This window comes from Sciurus vulgaris (genome assembly GCF_902686455.1).
Source record: "Sciurus vulgaris genome assembly, chromosome: 12".
NCBI classification, from domain to species: domain Eukaryota; kingdom Metazoa; phylum Chordata; class Mammalia; order Rodentia; family Sciuridae; genus Sciurus; species Sciurus vulgaris.
Window position 1 is genome coordinate 99,612,123 of NC_136473.1, and position 22,583 is coordinate 99,634,705.

General features: G+C 43.3%; 2 protein-coding genes across 2 annotated transcripts in view; both read right to left on the reverse strand.

The window, feature by feature from the left end:
* RGSL1 (regulator of G protein signaling like 1) overlaps positions 1 to 16,740 on the reverse strand; it is a gene marked incomplete at both ends in the record, with an annotated part of 59,804 nt that extends 43,064 nt beyond the window's left edge. Inside the window, 7 exons of the mRNA XM_079107306.1 lie at positions 1,847 to 2,811; positions 3,907 to 4,068; positions 5,115 to 5,219; positions 9,925 to 10,054; positions 11,208 to 11,282; positions 13,535 to 13,617; positions 16,728 to 16,740. Coding sequence (XP_078963432.1) covers positions 1,847 to 2,811; positions 3,907 to 4,068; positions 5,115 to 5,219; positions 9,925 to 10,054; positions 11,208 to 11,282; positions 13,535 to 13,617; positions 16,728 to 16,740 — 1,533 coding nt within the window. The remainder of the gene's footprint in view (positions 1 to 1,846; positions 2,812 to 3,906; positions 4,069 to 5,114; positions 5,220 to 9,924; positions 10,055 to 11,207; positions 11,283 to 13,534; positions 13,618 to 16,727) is intronic.
* Positions 16,741 to 21,524: 4,784 nt separating this feature from the next.
* Positions 21,525 to 22,298, reverse strand: LOC306641985 (transmembrane epididymal protein 1-like; the record flags this gene model as incomplete). Its single annotated transcript, XM_079107307.1, has 1 exon — positions 21,525 to 22,298. One exon carries the CDS (start codon positions 22,296 to 22,298, stop codon positions 21,525 to 21,527), a length of 774 nt encoding a protein of 257 aa, XP_078963433.1.
* Positions 22,299 to 22,583: the final 285 nt, after the last annotated feature.

The following is a 22,583-nucleotide window of genomic DNA, read 5'->3' on the forward strand; positions in this document are numbered from 1 at the left end:
TCATTTCTTTTTCCAAAGATTTTTCATCATCCCAAACAGAAACTCTAACCTCTAAGAAGTTACTTCCCATTTTCCTCCTCTAAGCTCTTGGTAACCTCTAATCTACTTTCTGTTAGATTCTCTCTTTATCTAATTAAGGAACTTTTTGTTTAATTACTTGTCATCCTAATTAGCCTCTCACATATCTCTGCCAATGTCTATAGAACTCCTTGCTCTGTGCTGAGGATGAGAGTTATTCTAACAAGGGGAGGGAGGAGTGATGGACTTGTGCATAGATTTTTAACGTTAAGCCAACAGAATTCACCAATATGGTAGACCTGGGTGTGAGAGGAGTAGGTGTTTTAAGGATGATATCAAGATCTTTAGTCTGAGAAACTGTGATAGTCCAATCTTACCTATTTATCAATATTTTCGATATTTTTGTAGGTAGGGGGCTTTACTGTGATAATCTGTTGATCCAGGAAATATAGCCCCAATCTAAGCCTCCGATCCCACCTCTACAAGAGACAGGGAAGCCCTAGGGTTTCATTAGTCAAGAATTGGGCTAAGGAAAACTATAGCTGTAGATTTACTGCACTGCTCTGGTCCGATACTCCCTGCATGTCTATTCCCTGGTAATCATGACGTGGGAAATCGAGAAGGACTTGACACTGAGAACACCTGAGTTCTGATCCTGGTTCATCTACTAGCCAGTTTGTATCTTCAGGCTGATTTACTGAGCCTCCCTGAGTCTCAGCTTTCTCATGTGTACAACAAAGACCACAATACAATGCTGTCTGCCTCTTGGAGTTACTAAGATGCAGAAGGAGACAAGGTGCATGCACGTGATTTATAAGGCAAATGCATTGTAAGCACTAAATAAGTACATGTTTATATCCATTTTTGCTCCTCCAGGTCTACTCTCTACCCTTTATCTTGCTACACCTTAGCAGATTAACCTGCGTAGAGTACACCAACAGGCTCTCTTATCCTCTGATTGGGTTCACCTTGGGAGGTATCCTGGCAGGAAATAGGAAAGCAGAAGATCCCATCTGGATCACTGTGGACTGGCTATATCTCTTAAGCGATGACTACAGTTCCTGCCATGTCTCACTCCAGATAGCTTTTTCTCTCCTGATTCTAGTAATTGCTCTCTCTCCTCAGTTCTTCAGGCCTAGGGATAATAAAATGCCCCATCCTTAATAGCTTTGTGGTAGGGATTGTGCTGTCCCCGTGGTTCCCCCACCCCACCATTGCTCTATAAGCAGACCCTTTTATTTGGTCCTCATCTGTTATCCAACTTGACTTTTCCAATTTGTTCTCTGTCAAGCCTCTGGTTACACAATAATCATGGGCCTCACTTTTTGTATTCAGGATATTCCTTGGCTTTTATGTAATGTGTTGGTATAATAAGTCATTCCTCCCAGTTGGTTATCTCCTTGATGGCTCATTAGGAAATGTGTTGGTATAATAAGTCATTCCTCCCAGTTGGTTATCTCCTTGATGGCTTGTTTAGGAAAGGAGGTCCCCACTTTTCAATACATAATGTGTGTAACAGAGTTCTTAAAACTTACCTTTAAAATATTCCGATTTTTATAGTTTTGGAAGCCTAAAAATAAGGAAGTAGAGGAGCAAGGGAAGGTGGATACTGACCACTCCCTTGCTGCTCTATTCTACTTCAGAGTTTTGGCTCATTCATGGAAACTTGCAAAACTCGTGCCTTAAAAGGTTGAGCAGCATTTCAATATGTGAAGATTTATGTGGGTATATATCATTAACTCAGCAAGTATAGATGACCAGATAAAGTGTTTGGTAAATCTTGACTTGAGCTGCAGGAACTAACCCATTTCTTTGAGGCAAGGTTTACCTTGCAGATCTCCTTCTGGGCTTTGGGAATCCAGGGGGTCACATCCCCAGAAGGCAGCAACTTCTTCAGGCCCTGAATAGTTTGAGATTTGAGTGGTAAGCATGGACCAATCTGCTCATTCAAGTAGAGCTCACAGATCCTGTGGCCCAGCATGTGACGGAAGATGGCGTTCCCGTGCTTCCTGTTACTCATCAGCACACCGATGAAATGGTGCAGGTCCTGCCAAAGGTCCAGGAGTTGTGTCTCCACTTTCAAATTCATCTCCTTGAGGTGGTGCCGAAAGGGACTCCCTGCATAGACATCAGCACACAGGGCCCAATATGTGTACCCCAAGGGGAAGCTTTTCTTGATGGCCTCCTGGACGGTCATCTGTGAAGAGTGATTAATGATAGGGGTGGAAGTCCTCAGATGGGTAGAGAACATTGTCTCAAAGAGGCCCTCCATGTGGAGGTGGCCCTTGGATTTCTTCATAGTGGACTTCTTAGCACAGGGACTGTCATTTTCCAGGGAACTGATTATTGTCTCCTTTGGAGCCACTGTCTGGGAAGGCATTTGCACAACCATCTTCTCCTCCGGAGGACTCATCTCCCCTGTTGGCATAGTCCTGCTATCTGGTTTGGGATTTGCTTCCAAAGACCAAGGGCCAGTTTCTATCATTTGCCACATCATCTTCTTGGCCTTCCTGCTTGAGTACTGGTTTTGGCAATGGTGGCTTTTCCTGATGCTCATGTTCAGAGGGAGCTCTCCGGCATGGGTGCAGCAAATGCTGTACAGGCGCGTCTCATACTCCTGCATCAGACCCTGGCAGGCCTCCTCGCTGGCCATCGCCACCTTGGCATGGGTGTAGAAGTTGGGGAGCCAGTAGCTCTGGAGTTTGAACAGAGCTACTTTCTGCATGTGGCTCAGGGTCTCCCTTCTGGTGGTTGACTGGTTGGGATGCCAGATGGAGAGGTTCAGGAGGGACTCTGGAAAGAATATAGAGAGACGAAGGTGAAAATGATGTAATGATGGCGATGATGATAAGAGAGGTATTAACATTTTCCCGAATGTCTTTGTATATAGCATTATTACATTAGTTCCTCACAGAATTCTGAAAGGTGACAGGGAAGACATATAGTGGATGCATTTTTAGGTTTTTCTCAGTACGGTGACCTTTTTCTCTGATTATCTTTCTTCTATCCCATAGAAATGAGGCATATTATGGAACTCCTTGAATACCTTTTAGACTAATGAATGTTACTGTAAAGAAGAGCAAAAAGTATAAGAAAAGATCACTAAGAATAAGTGATACATATATTTGAATGGGATTCTTCAGGATCAGATATGACCAAAGGAAGGGGTTTGGACTGGATAATTTGAAAGAGTCAAATCCTTCATATAATGGTCCTTACTAGCCTGGGGATTTTAATGTTATCATTTTTTTCAATTATCTATATGAATAGAGAGGAATATAGCTAATCCCAAGCAGCAGATCTTCTGGAACACATTGGTATTTGGGTTTGAAATGCCTTCTTATTTAGCAAATAAATAAACACAGGTGGATCTGATGTTCTAAAGAGAGGGTTGACAAAATTTTCATGTAAAGGGCCAGGTAGTAAATATCTTGGGCTCTTTGAACCACATGTAGTTTGGGTTGCATAGTCTTCTTCCTCTTCTTCAAACCCTTTAAAAATTAAAAACATTCTTTGCCTATAAGCACATATATTGCTTTTTGACCCATGGGCTATAATTTGTTCTAGGGAATCCCAGAGAGAGCTGTGCAGGCTCAGAAGATACAGGAACTTTTCAATTACCCTGTTCCAATTCATCTGCTCTCCTCCTAGTCAACCTTTGCTGGCAGGTAATATCTCAGGTAGAGGCAAGCACCAGCCTACCTGAGGATGACTGGTCTTTTGTACTCTTTACCCAGTTAAGGGTTGGGGATCCCCGCCCCCTGATACTTAGCGAATGCAGAGGGTGGCAGTCTGAAAAGCAGAAGACTAGGGGCTCTCAGATGCTGGATTGATTTTTTGGTTCCATCCCCCAAGAATTTCACTTCAAATATACTTTATAATTCTTACTGATGTTCACATTGCAGAGAGTTACTACCCTGGATCCCTCCTGCAGATGGGTGGCCTTCAGCACAAGAAGGAGGGACAGGTAGTAGTCTCTCATTTTCAGGTCCATCTCATCTATGCTCAGGATCTTCTCAGCAAGGATCCAGAAATCCACCAACTCTTCACCTATGGATCAGACAGGATGGTTTGGAGCAGCCTAGTCTTGCCCCATTGGTGGCTGCATCTGGGTGAAGTCCCTTGAATCCCCCACCAGCCTATCCGACCACATCATTAGTAATTCCTCAGGGTAAGACATCTCCAGAAAAGTCCTAATGTGGGGGAGGATGGGCGCATGGGGAGAAGGGACTTAATGGGTAGTGGTCCTGTGTGACTTTTTTGTTGTTGCTCTTATTAGAAAAACTGTCACTTCAGGGAAAACTACAATCATGAGATAGTTGAACTTGGTCCAAAAAATGAAGATCAGAGGGAAAAGAGCATTTCCTAGACCATCGGACACCCTGAACACCTGCAGAAGGACACTGGAGTCTAAAGGCAACAAACACCCACATTCCCTATGTTACAGCTTTGCCAGAGCCAAACCGAGTGGCCAACGGAAAGATTGAGCCTGTCCAGTTCTTCTTTACCTGGACAGCCAGGGTTTCACCCTTAAAACGAGGGCCTGTTCCTGCATAAAACTCAACCCTGCTGAACTGGAGTGTCTGTCAGTGCCGACATTTCCAGCTTCCCAGCTCCCAGAAATGACTGGACCCAACAGAAGAGAAAGCAGTGGTCATTTGTTCCATCTTTCCCCAGCACAGTGGCAGTTTTATAAAGCCCCCACTCTTTGTAAAGCCACTAGGGACTCTTGTTCATCTTTAAATCCCAACCTACTAACCCACAAGCTGCCACAAACTGATACCCAATAAATAAAGCTAAGTGAATGAATGAACGAAAGGGACCCCGATTGCTATTATGGATCCCAGTTTTACGGGACTTTTACCCAAATTGTATTATTATTATTATTTTTTTGTGGTGCTGGGGATGGAACCCAGGGCCTTGTGCTTGCAAGGCAAGCACTCTACCGACTGAGCCATCTCCCCAGCCCCCAAACTGTATTATTAAACATTTCTTATATTTACCACAGACACACATAGCTGTCCAGGCGGGTTGCAGGACAACCTGGAAACTATTAAGAAGTCCCCAAGTCCCCAGGAACAACCCCAGGAGCCTACCTGCACTGCCCTTGAGGTAGGAGCAGAAGCGCCACATCCCTCTGACTCCGCCAATGCACTTCTCCAGGAGCCACTGGTCTGCCTTCTTCCACCTCATCATCTTGGCTGCCAGGAAACGTCCATGGTGAGAGAGAATGAGCGCGTCCCCTGCCCCAGTCTCAGTCCTGCTCACAGCAGAGCCCCGTTCGCTCAGTGTGGGTAAGGAAAAGTGGTCCTGAAACGGGGTGCTTTTGACGTGTGTCAAGTGACCATAGACAAGCGCCCAGTCCACAACTCCAAACGCCCTCCAGCCCGGGCACCTCCCTGTACAGTCTCCACCTGACAGTGATTTTGCCCTCAGTGTACATTTCAATCCACCTTTGCAAATGTCTGCACATAATGAAATGGTAGTTGAGTGTAGCAGGGGCTTTGTTATGTTTTACTCCGTGGATGCTCCTGGACCCTAACGTTGCCTGTGGTAGCACACAGTTAATTTCCTTTAGTTAGTGAGCCAAAATTTACCAATGTAACCCCAGGTGGAAATTCTGTTTATTCATTCTTTCAACAAATATTTATTATGTGCCTACTAAGTGCCAGACACCATTCTAGAAGCTTTGGGTATAACAGCATAGAACGAAAATCCCCAGGAGCTTATATTCTTGTGAAAGAGACAGACTATAAGCAATAAGCATGACAAATAAATGCATTCTCCTCTGAGATTAAAGGTTACAAGCACCATAGAAAAAAAGAAGAGTGGCACAAGGTAGAGAAGTGTTGGGAGTGGTGATGGAGGATGGGGGAGCAGTTACTGAGATCAGGGGTCTCCGATGCCCTCATGGCTGTGACATGCCCGGTTCCTGGGAATGTTTCTGTGCAAGGGCACAGGATGCCTAGCTTCTATGGCAATGCCCTGCATGAGGAGGCTCTGTGCAAGAGCCCTATTAGCTCTGACCTTGATCTCAGGCACACAGCTCCCGGGAAGAAAGGAATTCATATGCTAGACAACCACAATGTTTCACTTCTCCAGTTCCTGCCTGCCTTACAGTAACTTTAAACAATGGACTTTCTTGAGAGCTACACAAAGCTCCTAACATTGCACTTTGCAACTGTGGATTATAACTGTGGAAAAGCTACAAAAGGTGTCCTGGTTTCTGTAACTTTCCTGAATATAAAGAATAATGGTTGCTTAGTCTTTAACCTGATAATGAGACGTATATAGATACAGATTGCTGGTGTAACCCTTTAGACCTGCATGTCCATCAGAGAGCAGGCTCCACCTGATTCCAGCTTAGTCTTCAAGATCTGTTGTCTGTGAATCTTTATTTTCCAATCCCCCTTTGCCCCTCACTGGATCCGAGAGATTGGTTGTGCTGGTTGAGACAGAGGAGACTGGGAGTTCTGGGGGCACAGATTGGATGAGTGGGAACAATGTAGTATTAAATAGGGTCATCAGAGTAGCTTTCATGGAGGGGGTAAGATTTGCACAGACATTTGAAGTGGTGATGGGGAGCCACGTGGACATCTGGAGGAGCATACAGGTAGAGGGAACAGCCAGTGCGAAGCCTTGAAGTGGTAATGTGTCCTGCATGTTTGGTCAGTGTGGCTGTGACAGAGTGATTGAGGGTGGTGAGAGACAGGAGGAGGTGAGGTCAGAGAGGAGGGGGAGCCAGGTCTCTGACACCCTGAAGGTCACTTGAAAGGTGTACTTTGCACTGAGACAGGAGCCACTGGTGGTATGTGTGTGGGGCGGTGCTGGCAGAGCAGAGAGAGACATACTTTGAATTGCATTCCCTCCTCCTAATTTTTTATTATGGTAAAATAATTTAACATAAAATTTAAACTTTTTTGAAATGTATTGTTTAGTGTTATTAAATAGATTCATACCGCTGTGCAGCCATCACCACCTCCCATCTCTAAAACTTTTCTTCTTGTAAAACTAAAACTCGGTATCCATGAAACAATCACTCCTCATTTCCTTTACCTCCTAGCACCAGACAATGATCATCCTGCTTCCTGGGTCTGATTTTGACTACTGTAAGTTCTTCATGTAATGGAATCAAACAGTATTTGTCTTTTTGTGTTTGGCTTATTTCTCTTAGCATAATGTCTTCAAATTCATCCATATTGTAGCACATGTCAGAATTTTCTTTTTAAGGCATTATACTATTCCATTGTGTGTATATAGCATTTTTGCTTATTTATCTGTTGATGGACACATAGTTGCTTCCACATTTTTGTTATGTAGATAAGGCTGCTATGAATGTGGGTTTACAAATATCTCCAAAGTTTCTGATTATAAATCTGCTAATAATCTTATGAAATCCCTTTGTGACAAGTTGCTCCTTCCTTGCTGCCTTTAAGATTCTCTCTTTGTTTTTGTCTTACAAAAATTTAATTATTATGTGTCTTGGTGACAGTATCTTAGAGTTCATCTTTCTAAGAGTTAACTGAGCTTCTTGGATGCTTATATTCATGCTTTTCATCAGGCTTGGGAAGTTTTCAGCAATTATTTCTTTAAGTATTATCTCGTCCCCATGTTCTTCTCTTCTAGAACACCTTGAATGCATGTTTTGGTTTGCTGGATTGTGTCCCTCAGGTCCTCAGTGTCTTTTCTTTTGTTCCTCAGATTTTATAATTTCCTCTGACCTATCTTCAGGTTTACTGAATCCTTCTTAAGTCTGTTCTATTCACTGAATCCATCAAGTGAATTTTTTTTATTTCTGTTATTGAAACTTTAGACTCTGGAATTTCTTTTTAGCTTTTCTATCTTTTCATTGATATTCCTGTTTTGGTTACATATCATTTTCTGAACTTATTCCATAATGTCCTTTAGTTCTTGGAATATCTTAAAGGCAATTGTTTTAAAGTCTTTGGCTAGTAGATCTATCATCAGGTCTTTTCCCAGAATAGTATCTTTCTGGCTTATTTTTCCATGAAATGGGTCATACTTTCCTGTTTCATTGTACACCTGGTGACTTTCTGTTAAAATTTTGACATTTGATTCTAATAATATGGAACTCCAGAAATCAGATTTCCCCCTTACCCAGAGTTTTCTGTTACTTATTGTGTTTATTTCAGAAAAAAAAAAAATTAATTGTTGGGAGGGAAGGGTTAGTGTTAGGGTTAGAGTTAGGGTTAGGGAGGGGGGCAAGTATGGAGGAAGGAAGCACTGTATAGAGGGTAAAGAGGGGTGGGAGGGGTGGGGGGAAGGGAAAAAATAACAGAATGAATCAAACAACATTACTCTATGTAAATTTATGATTACACAAATGGTATGCCTTTAGGCCATGTACAAACAGAGAAGCAACATGTATCCCATTTGTTTACAATAAAATAAAAAAAAATTTAATTGTTGCAAACTGTCTCTGTGTCAAGATCAGTTTGAATTATAAACTTAGGTCTTCTCAGGTCTCTTTTGAACTTGTGCTTCTCCCTAGGCATGGATGGTTACTTTCTAATTAGTCACTTTTGAATGTCCTAGTTCTCAATCTCTGTTTACCAAAAGAGAAAAAAGTGAAAAATAAAGGTGGGACTAGACCCTCAAATGCTGAAATTACATCAGCTAGATGGAATGGGCTTATAGCAATGGGGGCATACAACAGAAATGGCTGCCTGTGTCTGTGCACCTCTGTGATCAGAAGCAGCAAACAGCACGCAGGTCCTGTATATTTGGAGGACAAGGTCTCTGATTATGCTGACTCTCGCAAGCTGTGTCCAAGCTGCTCTGTGGGCTGGGGTTATGATAGCTGCCAGTCATGGGGCTGGGGCTTGGAGATAGGCAGCGGCTACTGTGCTATTTACTGCCTGAGCCTTCCCCTGAAAGTTGCAAACCTCAGCAGACTCCAGAATAGTAACATCATATAGATTCTGCCAATGTACTTCTTTTATTAATTTTGATTCATTGTACACAAATGGGGTACAACTTTCCTTTCTGTGGTTGTACATGAAGTAGAGTCACATCATTTGTGTAATCATAATGTACATAGGGTAATGATGTTTGTCTTATTCTATTATCTTTTCTTATCCCCTCCCCACCCCTCATTTTCCTCTACACAATGCATTCTTCCTCCATTCTTGCTTCCTCCTACCCCATTATACATCACTTATCAGAGAAATCATTCAGTCTTTGTTTTTTTGGGATTGGCTTATTTTACTTAGCATGATATTCTCCATCTCCATCCATTTACCTGCAAATGCCATAATTTTATTCTTCTTTATGGCTGAATAATATTCCATTGTGTATATATACCACAGTTTCTTTATTCATTCATCTGTTGAAGGGCATCTAGGTTGGTTCCACAATCTAGCTATTGTGAATTGAGCTGCTATAAATGTAATTCATATCAAGATATAAGAAGAGATTACCAGTGCTTCCTACTCTACCATCTTCCTACAATCCTCACCCTCTTCTCCAAAATTATGCTTTTAAAGACTCTCTCTGGTTGCTGTGAGCAGGAGAGCAAGAGTAAAGCTAAGGAGATTGAGACGATTTCAGTACCCAGATAAGAAATAATCATGGTGCTTTAGACCAAATGGTAATAATGAAGGCCTTAAGATTTGTTTGATTCTGTACATATCGTAGGCAATTTTATTGTGATCTGTGACCACCATTAACTCTATAATTTCTGGCTACTGTGAGATAAATAGACTATCCCACCTGACTCTATCACTGCAACATAGGCTGAACCACCCATATATCTACAAAATGCAGCTGGTATTTTTCTTACTGACAGGCATAGGATCATTATGTAGTATGGCTGCCCATATTTACACACACACACACACACACACACACACACACACACACACACACACACACACTTCTGCTTACCTCCTTCTTCAGACTTAATGAAACTGATGAATTCCTGACAGAGAATGTAGTGGAAACACAAGTTTGTTTTGCAGAAGAAAGGTAACCGATATTTTTCCAGCCAGGTCAATAATCCTTTGTACTTGGAAACCTAGAGTAAAATCAAAATAGCAACAGAAAGATACATGAAACTTGACTGGTAAGAAATGCTGCACTTGCAGTATCTGACTGGAAGTAGGGGTGTGTTGCTTAAAACTCATATCCAAGTTCAGTAGAAACTCTCAAAGAAGTGAATGGACTGGTAGAGATTAATAAGCTTGGCCACTCTTCCAAAATTCCTCCTTACTTCTGGGTGAATTTCTTTCAGAAAAGATCTGTGTCTTGATTTACAGAGGAGAAACAGAAAGGGTCTCAGTGTATGGTTTCAGGTTATAAACTCTTGTTTCTTACAAGCCTTTAACCCTTATCAATTGTACAAGATGTACAAAAACACCTGTAGACTCACACACACCACCATTTAGAGTACAGAAGGGATCCCTGAGAGATCAGACCCCTGGAAAAGGGAGAACAAATTTTAACAATTTAAGCTTCCTAGTTGTCTCAGGGAAACCCAACGTAAGAATTAGAGCGGGGTATCTCCTCTTAGCAACTCAGAGAAAAACAAACCTTACTGTGAGCAGGGCTCAAAGTGTCCTTTCTGATCCCACATACCACTGGTAATGCACCTGGAAGCCATTGGCAGGTTTAAATCTTAGAAAAGGAGAAAGGGGAAACAGGAGAAGAGAAAGACAGTTGCCAAGAAAAAGGAAAAGAAATACATGAAGAGAAAAAAGATGAAGAGAAAAACTTGCCTCTGGAAGAGAATTACGGAATGGGATCTTACCTTGATCTGTATCTGATGATATGTATCTGATCAGACCTGTGTGAACCACAGGCAGCACTTCGTATCCATACTCACTGCAGCCAGTGTCAATCAATTCCTGGATACTTTTTGTTTAGATGTGGCCTCAAAGATTTCCTCAGCATCATAGCCCAAGCATCTACCACCCCCCAATCACAGTAGACACGAGAGATGAATTCCAATTGCTCATAATGGACGAGAGTTTAAAGGAAAGAATTTACCAGAAATTTCTTGCCTGAGGTAAAAATGGCTTGATGCTGTTTTTTTCTACTTACCTGCTTTCTGATTTCTTTCACAGTCATTCTCTGATCTCCTTCTTCCTTTCTCTCGCTCAATCCATGCTTCAAATACAATTCTCTCTTCCTCTGCCCCAAACCCTCTGCCACCCAAGACTACTACTTACCAAGTCATGAGGTATTTCTGGCCACAAGCTCCACTGTGACTTCTCAACAGTATACAATGGGGTCTGACCAAAGACCTGTAAAAGGAAGTTAGGAAACAGCCAGAGAACAAGGGCTTCTCTTCATATTCATGACATGGTCCTGCAGCTGGGAGGGGGAGAGGCTCTGCTGCTTTCCTATTCGAAGGGACATTAACTCTTACATTTATTACACCGAATCAGCTTATGCTGCACAAAAGGACTTCAAATAGAACTGCAGCATTCATTCATCTTTTGACTGAGTCCTGCCGAGGCCTGGGGGCGATTGCTGATGTGGGCAGCCAAACGCCCTTGATATTGGAAGACATTTACTCTGTGGGTTGCACTCTCCACTTCTCTCACGAACTTAGAGAACTAAGTCAAAGTTCTACTACCTTTCCTAATGAGAAGTAGCTTTGGATTTACCTAAACTCTTGAACTGGAGAAAGTAGAGAGGAAAATATGAGGACCAGGGAGGGGTACAAATTACACACTGAGGCTTTGAGTGTCCGAAACCGATAGGGTTTCTAAGCTACTGTTCTCTGTTGTCATGTAGGTGGAAGGGACTTATCATCTTAGAATAAGATTTGAAACTGATGGGAAAGGGCTTCCAATGGGAATTAAATGGTAGATGTGTAAATTGACAGGAATATTCGATATGAAATACTACTGTCTTTCTCCATACACTATAGCTGCCTAAATGGCCAGGGTTTATCTTATACTTGGCTGGAATTCCACCTTTCTGCATGGCTTTGTTTCTGGAACCTTGTCTTGGTAAACTGAGTGATTAATGTGTCTTAAGATTACTTAGGTCTCAGCCACTCAGGAGGCTGAGGCAGGAAGATGGCAAGTTCAAAGTCAGCCTCAGCAACTTATGGAGGCCCTAAGCAACTTAGCGAGACTGCCTCAAAATAAAAAATAAAAAGGGCAGCGGGTGTGGCTCAGTGGTTAAGCATCCCTGGGTTCAATCCCTGGTACCAGAAAAAAAAAAAATTACTTAGGAAACCTTGAATTAAGACAGTGGCAAAGGCCAAAGTGTGAGGACCACCTGAAAGACCCACCCATGGAGATTCTTCTTCCTCCTCCTTTTTAAATCACTGTGGCCAGTGCACTTTACTCCCTCTCTTGTGTCTGTCTGTGAGGCCTTTTCTTGCTACTCAACCCCCCAGTATTTCCCCCTACTTCTTTATCCATCCTTCCCAGCCCACCTTCTGTCCCTGGTCAGGTCTCAGATATCCACTCCTAAGACTGGGCTTGCATCAGCTTCTCCTGACTCTCCCCAGTTGGGTGACCTCCCTGTTCCATGTCCTGTTCTCTCACTGCCTCCCGGAATGTCCATCACTGTCACTCATATCTTAAATACCAGTCTCTCACCTAGACTAGGAACTCCTTGAGGACAGGGATGGTACGTTAATATGTGCATCCCCCAAACTAATCCCAGTGGCAGTTACAGAATAAACTGCTCAATACCTGAGATAATACAGTGTCTGATAATACACTTGTCTGAAATTTCACCTTTTAACAGATGACATTCCTTGGGAAAGGGTGCACTAAGACAAACCGCAATTTATAATCACCAGCATTAAAATGTCATCAAAAACTTATCCATAAAAGATGTAGGATGAGCCTAGGTCTGGGTTAGGAAGAGTTTGATTTGGGGGTTTGTCTTAGTTGGATAGAGTGAGGAGATACACAGTTTGATTCTAGTCCACAGCTTAACTGCCACAGGCTAAACCTGGCAAGGGGAGTAGAACAGAATGAATAATCCTTAGTCCTTGTCCTTTGGGAGTTCACAGTCTCACGCTCCAGTGGGACACGGACACGTACACATGCATGCAACACAAGACAGCTGCACATTGCCAAGGGGCACAGAAGCTGGAGAAGCTCCACCGGGAGGTTCCAGCTGTGGGGGCCTAGGAATTCCCTGAGAAGAGGAGAATTTAAGCGGAGATTGGAAGAGAGGTTTGGAGGTGGGGATGGGGGGGCAGGCGTACTCAGCCGGGGTAGCGTAGCAGTCACTAGTGTACTGGGGATCAGCAGCTGGTGTGAGACAACCCTGGACAGGCAGAGGCTGGACAGTTAGGGAGGCTGAGGCTTTAGGATTTGATTGTATTAACAGTAGAAAGTTCCTGGAGATTGTAGAGGTGGTTCTGTTTCATATTTATTGTTTCAAATGGGAAAAGTTTGGATTCAATAAGGCATTTAGTAAATTTGTTTTAGTAAAAACAAAATAACAAAAGGGCACTTAGCTCAGTGAGGTTTATTATTCAGTCATAAATGAAACATTTGGATTTAAGTCTGATCGTGCTTACCGGGAGAGAGAGAAATGTGTTGAAAAAATCAGCAAAGATCTCATCCTCTAGCAGAATTATAAGATTTGTAGAACGGATTATCTCTATATGGGGAGAGAAGAAAACAAAAAGAAAACCCATGACCAGGACTGCATTCATGTTGAGAAAATGAAGATGACTTCCTATGGCTGACTCTCAGCCTGATGACATCCCTTAGGGCTATCCACTCAATTCCCCTTCTCCAGGACTCTCCCGGGTCACCCTGCTTAGTACTCTCAGCCAAGGAGAATGCACTTCCTCGCAGGGCTGCTCCATGTGTGGAGAGAGAAAATGTCAGGAAGATTCTCCTTACTGTGAACTGCCTTCTTTTGTGGAAATTCTACATTTTCTCTAAGTCCTCCTTCATCAGATAGCACTCCCATGTTTATAAAGACATCACAGTCCTTGGCTTACCTCCAACCTCTCTGGCTAGTCACTAGGTAATTCTTCAGCCATCCTCCTTTCTGCCAGGCTCCTCTCTCAGGGTGGGAATGGTACTCACAACCCAAGCCCTGTAGCTGCTTCCCAGGGCAGAGGAGGACTATTGCCCATGTGGCATGTTGCATTAGTGTGGCCTGAAACGGGGTCAGCTCAGGAGCTCTCACACTGCACCACTAGCTCCACCACACTGTATTTAATAGAGTCACTGTTAGAAACCAGGGGCAGGAATTTACATGCACCACAGCGGGTTAGTTTGGGCCCAGCATTACAACCAGGCAAGAGCTTTCTTGATCTTGATTTGGTCATGCAATGTATTTATTACTCCTCTCAGGTTTGATCATTATTTTATCCAAGTTAGTCAGAAGATATAAATGGTGAATGTCAAAAAACCTAAACACGGAGATCTAAGTGGACTAGCGACCCCTCTAAATTTACTCCAATTCACTCTCTACGCCCTTCAGAGCCCAATGCTGAACTAGTGAGTAATAAGCTAATTGTCATCTCATGGGCCAACATTTCTCCATCATACCCAAAGTTCATAATAAAAGATTATAAAATTAGCAATCTAAATCCTATACAGTAGACTATGGGTCTAGTTAAGTGTCTGATGAGGTTAGTGAGTGCCATTCATAATCACTACAGTGCAGTTCTGAGAATATCAGAAAACCAGTCACCTCCATCACCCTTCCTGATGACACCAAGTGACTGCTGTCTTTGAATAATAGAAATAGAAACCCAGACAATTAAACACTAGTAGGGGCCGTGGGCTGGTGCCACTCTTGCTTTCTCTTCTCCCACCATGCTGCCTGTTTTCCAAGCCCAAACCAAGGCACTATTATTTCCTGAATATGGTATGTACTCAAATCTCAAACTCCATGTCTTCGTTCCCACATTCCCATTGCCTAAAATGTCCTTTCAATTCCGGTCAGCTTTGCAATTTCTAGATATTCATCATTCTCTTCTATGGATACTGTTTTTCTTCCTGTCTAGTGTCGTGAACTTTCAGCTGAGCGTTCTCAGCTTCTCATCAGCTCTCTGCTCTTCTTTGTCTGAGCATTCTCTGGTTGACTTAACCTATGACACATAAATGATTCCAAAGTTTGTGTTTTCAGCTCAGACTTCTCTCTTTGGCTCTAGCTGTAAACATCCAACGAGCGGCGGGACTTCTCTACACACATCCACAGCACTTTCACCTCAAAGTGTTCGAAATGTCCAGGTCCCCAAGGTGCCCCCTTTCCTATATTCCCAGTCTCAGTTACTGGAATCATCACTCATTCAATCATCTACATCCAGAAAATTGAGATATGTTCTTTTTTTTTTTTTTTTCTCTCTCTCTCTTTCTTGCTTGATCTCTCTTCTCTTCGCCCCACCACATCCAACATGGTCCATGCTGTGGTTTCTCCCCTTGTTTGTGTTTCTGGAACCTAGTTCCATACAGTCACTTTCTTATTTCAGATCTCTCTTAGAGAGAGATGCAATGTCTTTTAAATGGTCTCCCTAGTTCCTGTCGCTTTCTTCCTGTTCCATGCACTGCCACCATAATGTGTTGAGTTACTATTTTCAGAACTCTTCAAAACTCCCTCCATGTCCTAAGATAAAGTCTAAGCACTGGAGCTTTGACCTATCTGACCTTTGCCTGGTAGGCTCATCTCCCACCATGCTGCCTGTTTTCTAAGCCCAAACCAAGGCACTATTATTTCCTGAATATGGTATGTACTCAAATTTCAAACTCCATGTCTTTGTTCCCACATTCCCATTGCCTAAAATGTCCTTTCATCCCGGTCAGCTTTGCAAATTTCTAGATATTCATCAAGAACTGATTAACATATCATCTTATTGAATCACGAAGGGCAGAACTAACCGCAATGGTGAATGAACCCCCACACCATCACATGTGTCTTCCACTCGTAAGATTAACGAGCCATGCAGTTTCCGCCCATTGATGGACGTATCTTCTTCTCTAGACTGAGTCTCTGAGAGCAGTGACTTTGTCTTCTCATCCTGTTCTCCGAGGCGCTGAAAATGTTTGCATAATATTCAAGGTCTGTAAGAGTGGAATGACTTATTCTTTCAAGAGCTGATCTTTAATCCTTTGGGATTTGTTTGTTTCTCTGTCATTTATAAAGCCTAACTTGGATTTCTAGGATGAGTATGTTATTGAGACTGTCTGCAAGCAGAAAAGTGGGATTGGCAGAAATTTCTCAATGGATTGTTTTCCTTATCTACACACACTTCTGCTGCTCCTGACCATGGTAGGCTCGCCATCCAAAAAATAGTCTTAATGAGGTAAGGGATCAAGGCTGCCCATGTTTGCCTTCCCCATTTCTTCATTCCTGTTTCTCCACTTTCTTCTGTTCTGTATTCAAATGTCCTTGCTAATTTGAGAAAGGCTTCTGTGCTCATTCTACACCATTGTAATATCGACTCGGAAAAGAAGTCACTGGAGGATCCCAAACCCTGTGCAGGCCTCCTGCCTGGAGGAGGTAAGGCACGTGGAGGCCCAGGCGACACTTGACTTTCTCCTCAAGCCTTAGCTGTCTCATGAACAAGGGCCTAGCCTTAAACATTTGGTAGCAGAAGTAGGAAGGGGCAGGAGAGAAAGAGGAGGAAAACAAAGGTTGTGACTGACACAGAAGTCCCAAGCAGTACCCCAAATGGCTCACTCCAGTGAGCTGGGAAGGCAGGTGGTTTGCCGCCAGGGCTCACAGCCTTGGAGACCCTCTCAGACACTCACCGGTGCTGCTCATGTTGCCATGCTTTCCCTGCCACTGTGATTGGGTAGAAATGGAACTAGCCTGGAGTCAACAGAAACCCACCTTTGTGAACACACAGTGACTCTCCCAGGGGTTCCGAATTCCATTGGCAGGGCCGACTGGTCTCTGATGGAGACCCCATCTGGAGGTAAGTTTTTCTCTTACTTGACCTTCCGGATCCCTTTGACTGTGTCAGAATCATCCTGGACTCAGTCCGTGCTATTTTATGGGGTTGGCGGGTTCTTTCTAAGTGCGTCCAAGCCCTGCTTCATCACTCCATCCTTTGCGACCTCATCGCGACTTTTTGCATGATTCACTTCCAAAGACCTGGGAACTGTAACACTTGAGGTAATTTTAATGAGCATTACCTCTTGGATCTTCTGTACCCTTAAAACATCAACCTTCGAAGGACTGACTTCTCTGTGTCTGAAAGTTTTTGAGGCACCTGGTCTTTTCATCCACTCTTTGTTTCTCTGGTCCACTTCTGATACAAAGTGAAAGACCATCAACCCTATGAACCCTAATACTTTAGCCAGGAATGTTCCCTAAACTTGTGAGAATGGAATTGCTCAGTGTTACACCTATGGGAGGACTTAAAGAACTCTAAAGTTCTAGAATTGTTGGGACGCTTATACAATACCTAAAAAATCCTTATTCCATGGGAGGTGGAATAAAACTTTGAAAGTTGAAAGGAATGTTAATAATGAATTGTCAACAATACATTACTTACATTTGAAAAGTTCTTATATTTTGTTTAGTATATATAAAGACCAGATACTGTTAAAAGTTATCTGAAATGAGAAGAGATTCTTTCTTGATGTTTTATTAGTCTCAGACTGGCTCATAGTCTACTGTATTTCTTTAATCTATTACAACCTCACTTTTCAGTCATTGTAACACAAAGATCTTAAGAGAGTAGAAGATAAAGTTCTGGATGGTTCTGTGATATCAGCTTATTCCTTGGATTATCATCCCCTTTTGGAAAAAGTCTATCACAACCTGAGCAAAAGAAATAGAGTTGTGATCTCTTCCAAAATTAATGGCACACACAGTAGTGATATGGAGTCATATTCCTTAAGACAGTATGCTTTCAGGCTAGTCTTCAACCAAGCTATGTGAGGCTACTCTCTCGCCCTAAGTCCTGCCCCACCATCTTGCCCACAGCTCAAAGAGGCTGACTATTTGAACCATCAACAACCAAAAGGTGGTCACACCAAAAATGGTAAGGACAAGAAGCCCTTCAAGATGCTTGAAGTACATAATGATTGCATATGACCCTGACTTTTTAAAGAACTTCTAGTTCCCCAATAGAAGATAACCAGATGTCTCCCAAACTTGTGTGATAATAAGAATTACCAGGGCGCTTGTTAAAATCATAAATTTTCAGGTTCTTCCCCTTGCATTTCTGACTGGAAGGGTGGGGTTGAGCTCAGGAGTCTGTATGTTTCACAAGTATACCCCAGATAATTATGGTTATCAGGAAAACATAGGAAAGAATGTTTTGTTAAATTAGATAGACCTGACTTCACATCTCAGCTCTGAGATTTACTAGGTGTGTGTTGTATCAGGTCCAGGTTGAAATGATTTTCCAAAGTACTGAGCATCTCCTTTACTCCAGTGCATAGTTACTCTGAAAATGGCAGCAGATCTCTTTGACAAATATTAGGAAACAGGTTAACAGTAAACAGTTGTAAAAATGTAACATTTTTCTTCCTCATGGTAAACATGCTTTCTTTTTGAGAGTTTTTAGGGTCTGACAGCTGCAAATTAGATGATGACCTGATTCTCTGTCACCACGGCTCTTTTTAGTTTCCTATTTGTTAATTAATTCACTATTGAGCACTTCCCTATGACTGAGACTTTTCTAGATGTTTTGGATGTGTCCATGAGTAAAACCAGTCAAAAATTCTTACCTTTATAGAGTCAGTATTCTCCACTGAGCTTCCCATTCACTTCCTCAAGATGAGAAGTTCTGAGTGGAGGGTCTGCTTGCTGAGCTTAGGACAGGTGTCCATGTCTAAAACCTTACTGACAGGGCCAGGAGGGGACTGTTACTCTCCCTGTGGCATCCACAGTAGGAGACAGTTCTTCCTGAAAGACACAAGCACACACACTCTTCAATCTCATAGATTGGATTCTGTGCTCATTCACGTCTACACAGCTGAGTTTAACTGTAAACAGGTGTAGGTGATGTTTACTGATTGCCTGGACAACACTTGCTTATGTGCTTTCCCTGCTCTCCTCCCCAGCCCTGCTTCACTTCTTTTAAATTGATAATTAAAATACCAGAGACCAAGTGCCCCTTCCAGTCTCATGTGGAAATGGCGCCCTCTGGTGGATGGTGGGAAGGACTACAATCTTCTCTCCAAAAACTACTCAGTAATTTGGGGAGTTTTGGTTTTTCTTTCCCAAGTGATTAGGATTAATTTCCAAGTGCTCATATCTACTGTGACACGAGGAATACAGAAAAACCCTTATCATCTGAAAAGTAGGCCTGCCGATTCTGTCACAGTATCACACATTGGGTATAATTATTTGTGGCTTTGTAGGCCCCTGCTGATATTACTAATATTTAGTATTTTTTCCCTGAAGATATGAGTTTTAAGACATAATTATATTGGGGGGGGATTAATTTGCTACAAGAGATGAATTCATCAGTATTTAAAAGAACTTCAAAAGTACTAAAATGGGATAAGTCTGCAGCTTTGGTTTCCCTTCAACTCTCATCTTTGTCGGAGACAATATCTTGAAATACTAATATTTTGGTCTTGCTTTTCATCACTTGTATATGGCTCTTCCCCTTGTTTAGTCAAAGATAATCACTTCACGTAGAGGTCAGATTGTAGTAACAAGAGTCAATTTTTAATTTAAAAAATTTCAAAAATATGCTCTTAAAATTTAAAAACAGGGAGAGAGAGAGAGAGAGAGAGAGAGAGAGAGAGAGAGAGAGACCCAAGTGGAGAAGAAAGAATATAGAGGAAAAGCAAATCTCCTGTCACCTCAGCTTCAAGGCACTAGAGGAGGGTCAACCAGGCTAGAGGAAGGAGAACTCTGTGCTGTGCCAGGGCCTGGAAGGATGACCAAGGTGTGGGAGAACAGGGATAGGACCAGAGGTGACCACCAGGAAAAGGGCCGAGCCCCACCCGAGCCCCACTGGTTCCTAGGACCAGGGGGAAGCATGGAAGCTAAATTATGCCTGAACCATATTTTATTTCCACACCAGGGTCCTCTGTTAGCCTCCACTGGACAGGAACGTTGTTGCCTGATGATCCTACGGATGCAGGTATAAACCATCCACAGAAGCTGGTCACAGGCTGAATGTCCAGCACATGCTAAGACTTGGCTGAGCCCCCTCTAAAGATTCCAGAAAGTACCACCCCCTCTGCAATAACAAGTCCCCCCCCCCGCAAAACCAGAGGGTGAAGGTCCTTAACAACTTATTCCTGCTGCACCCTAACTTTGAACAAGAAAATTAACAAGGAAGGGTAGGACCAGAACCGAAGGACACATCCAGTTGTCCTAGGAACTAGAAGGACAAAGGAAACGGGAAGGCTGGTGGACTCTCTGGAACCCCTGCCCCAGCCTCACAGTGTCCTAACCAGATGCTTTAGACTTAACCAGGAGTGAGGAAAACGCGACAGATCTTGATATCCTCTGGTTCCCAATAACTTTAACTCTGATCCTCAGAATTCCAGCCCTGACACCCAGCAATTGCACTAGGTGACATAGAAAAATGTCCAGCTACCTTAAGCTACTTTCTTAACCTTTTGAGTTTTAGATTACTATAAACTTCACTGATAAGAGAGTTGTGAAGATTAAAAAAAAAAAAAAAAAAAAGCACCCAGAAGAAATAATCCATTGGATTTTATTACATGTGAGAACCAGAAGAGAGTGGGTCCAAGAATCTACTTGGAACTTGATTCTAAAGGGTACAGAGCCATGGAGTGACAGCCCGAGGGAGAACCCCTGCAGCAGACGAGCCCTTGGAGCCCTCTATGACTGGGTGCTGCTCTGTATTTCTAGATGCCACAATGCAAGCAGCTGCAACAGGGTTGAACTTTCTAATTGATAAATCACAAAGTAATCAAAATAAGGAACTCAAGAACAGTTCTGTGGGGCCGGAGCTGTAGTTCAGTGGGAGCTCACGTGCTTAGCACGTGTGAGGCACTGGGTTTGAATCTCAGCACCGCATATGAATAAATAAAATAAAGGTCCATTGACAACTAAAAGATGTATTTTTAAAAAAAGAACAGTTCTGAATTCTATTTAGTCAAAACACGATTTAGTACGAACATGGAAGAGATCAGAACCAGAAAGGATGGGATGGTTATTATGTTGGGTAAATTATTATCTGCTGAATTTGACTGTGGTGGATATTCCATGCGGTGGAGTGAGGGATGTTAGTAAAATTTCAAAGGCAGGGTATAGTAAATTTTTCACATGTTCTCACAGGAGAGGGGTGAGTGATAGTGCAGGGCACGCAGGCGCTGTGGCTGGAGCTGAGGGAAATGCTTGGGGAGCTGAGAGAGGAGGTCTTGGTTGCCTGACTCTCTTATTTCATTCAACTTTCCTGCACACACTGTTGAGCAAATGAGACTGAGAGAAGCCAGGGAGGAGAGGGGGCACATCTGTTCCAGCTGGGTCTGCTGCTTCAGGGCGGGACACCTGTGAAGGAAGGACACCTGGTTCTGCTCCCTGGCTGCTCACCTCCCACGACTTCTCATCTGACATCTTGGAGCATGCAGACAATAGGGCCCCACCCAGGGGCGCATCCAGGTTCAGTGGATATAACAATACCACACAAAAGAGAAGCCATAGATCCAGATCATCAAACTGGCATTGAAGATCAAGTGCCAGCAGAAGAAAGTGGCGGTGAATGCTAAGTCGTTTTTGTCATTATCCATCCATTTATAGCCAGAGATTGGTTTGAACAACGAAAAGCCTATCTGTGCCAACCAAGAGCCTGTGACCATGTACAGAAAGGCCTTCGTCATCCATACCAGCATCACATTGGGAGCCCAGAGCTCTGCAGTCACTACCACTGTCAGCAGGAACACGGCCTGGGTGAACAGGATGTGGAATTGCAGTTCCACTCCCTCTGTGTCCTGCATGTGAGACACCATCAGGGGCAGAAACAGAAGAATGCCCACGGCTTGGGCGCCTTGCTCCAGAGCCACACACCTCTGGGGCAGCAGGTTCTGGCTCACCATGTCTGCACACCCAGTCAGGAAGAAGGTCAAATAGAGAGTGAGATGCTGCCACTGTTTGTGGTACATAAAGTCTCTCTGATGATATATCTTGCTGATCAGAACAAGCTGTCCATCAATGCTGTGCAACTCTTGGGCTACTAAAATGCAGGCGCTTAAGATCTTCATCAGGCCAATGTAGTATATTTGCCGTAGCTTTGCCCATCTTCCTTTGTTCCAGGGACGGCGTGGTGGATATTGGACGGGGTTGTTGCAGATCAAGGCTCTGGAGACCAGCTGTGCGTGGTAAATTCCATACAGGAATAAAGACACCCCTGGGAACAGATGACCCTCAAAGCCTCCCATGAACTGAAGGGGGTGTGCCCACAGACAGAAGCACAAGGTTCAGGGGTGTCCTTTCACTCAGGGCTCTGAGTGCGGAGGGAGCCTCCTGAAGCTTATATTGTCTACCCAGCCTACTGCATGCACACACAGAAGGGAAGTGGTTGTGGAGGAAGGCCTAACTGTCGGGTGGGTGTCTTGTTTCCGTTCTGGTCTTCTGCTCTGGTTCGCTGATAACCACCTAACTGTTGACAATGAGATGAGTGTGTCCTCCAGCACAAGGCCTGGGCTTCTGCCAGGCTCGGATCC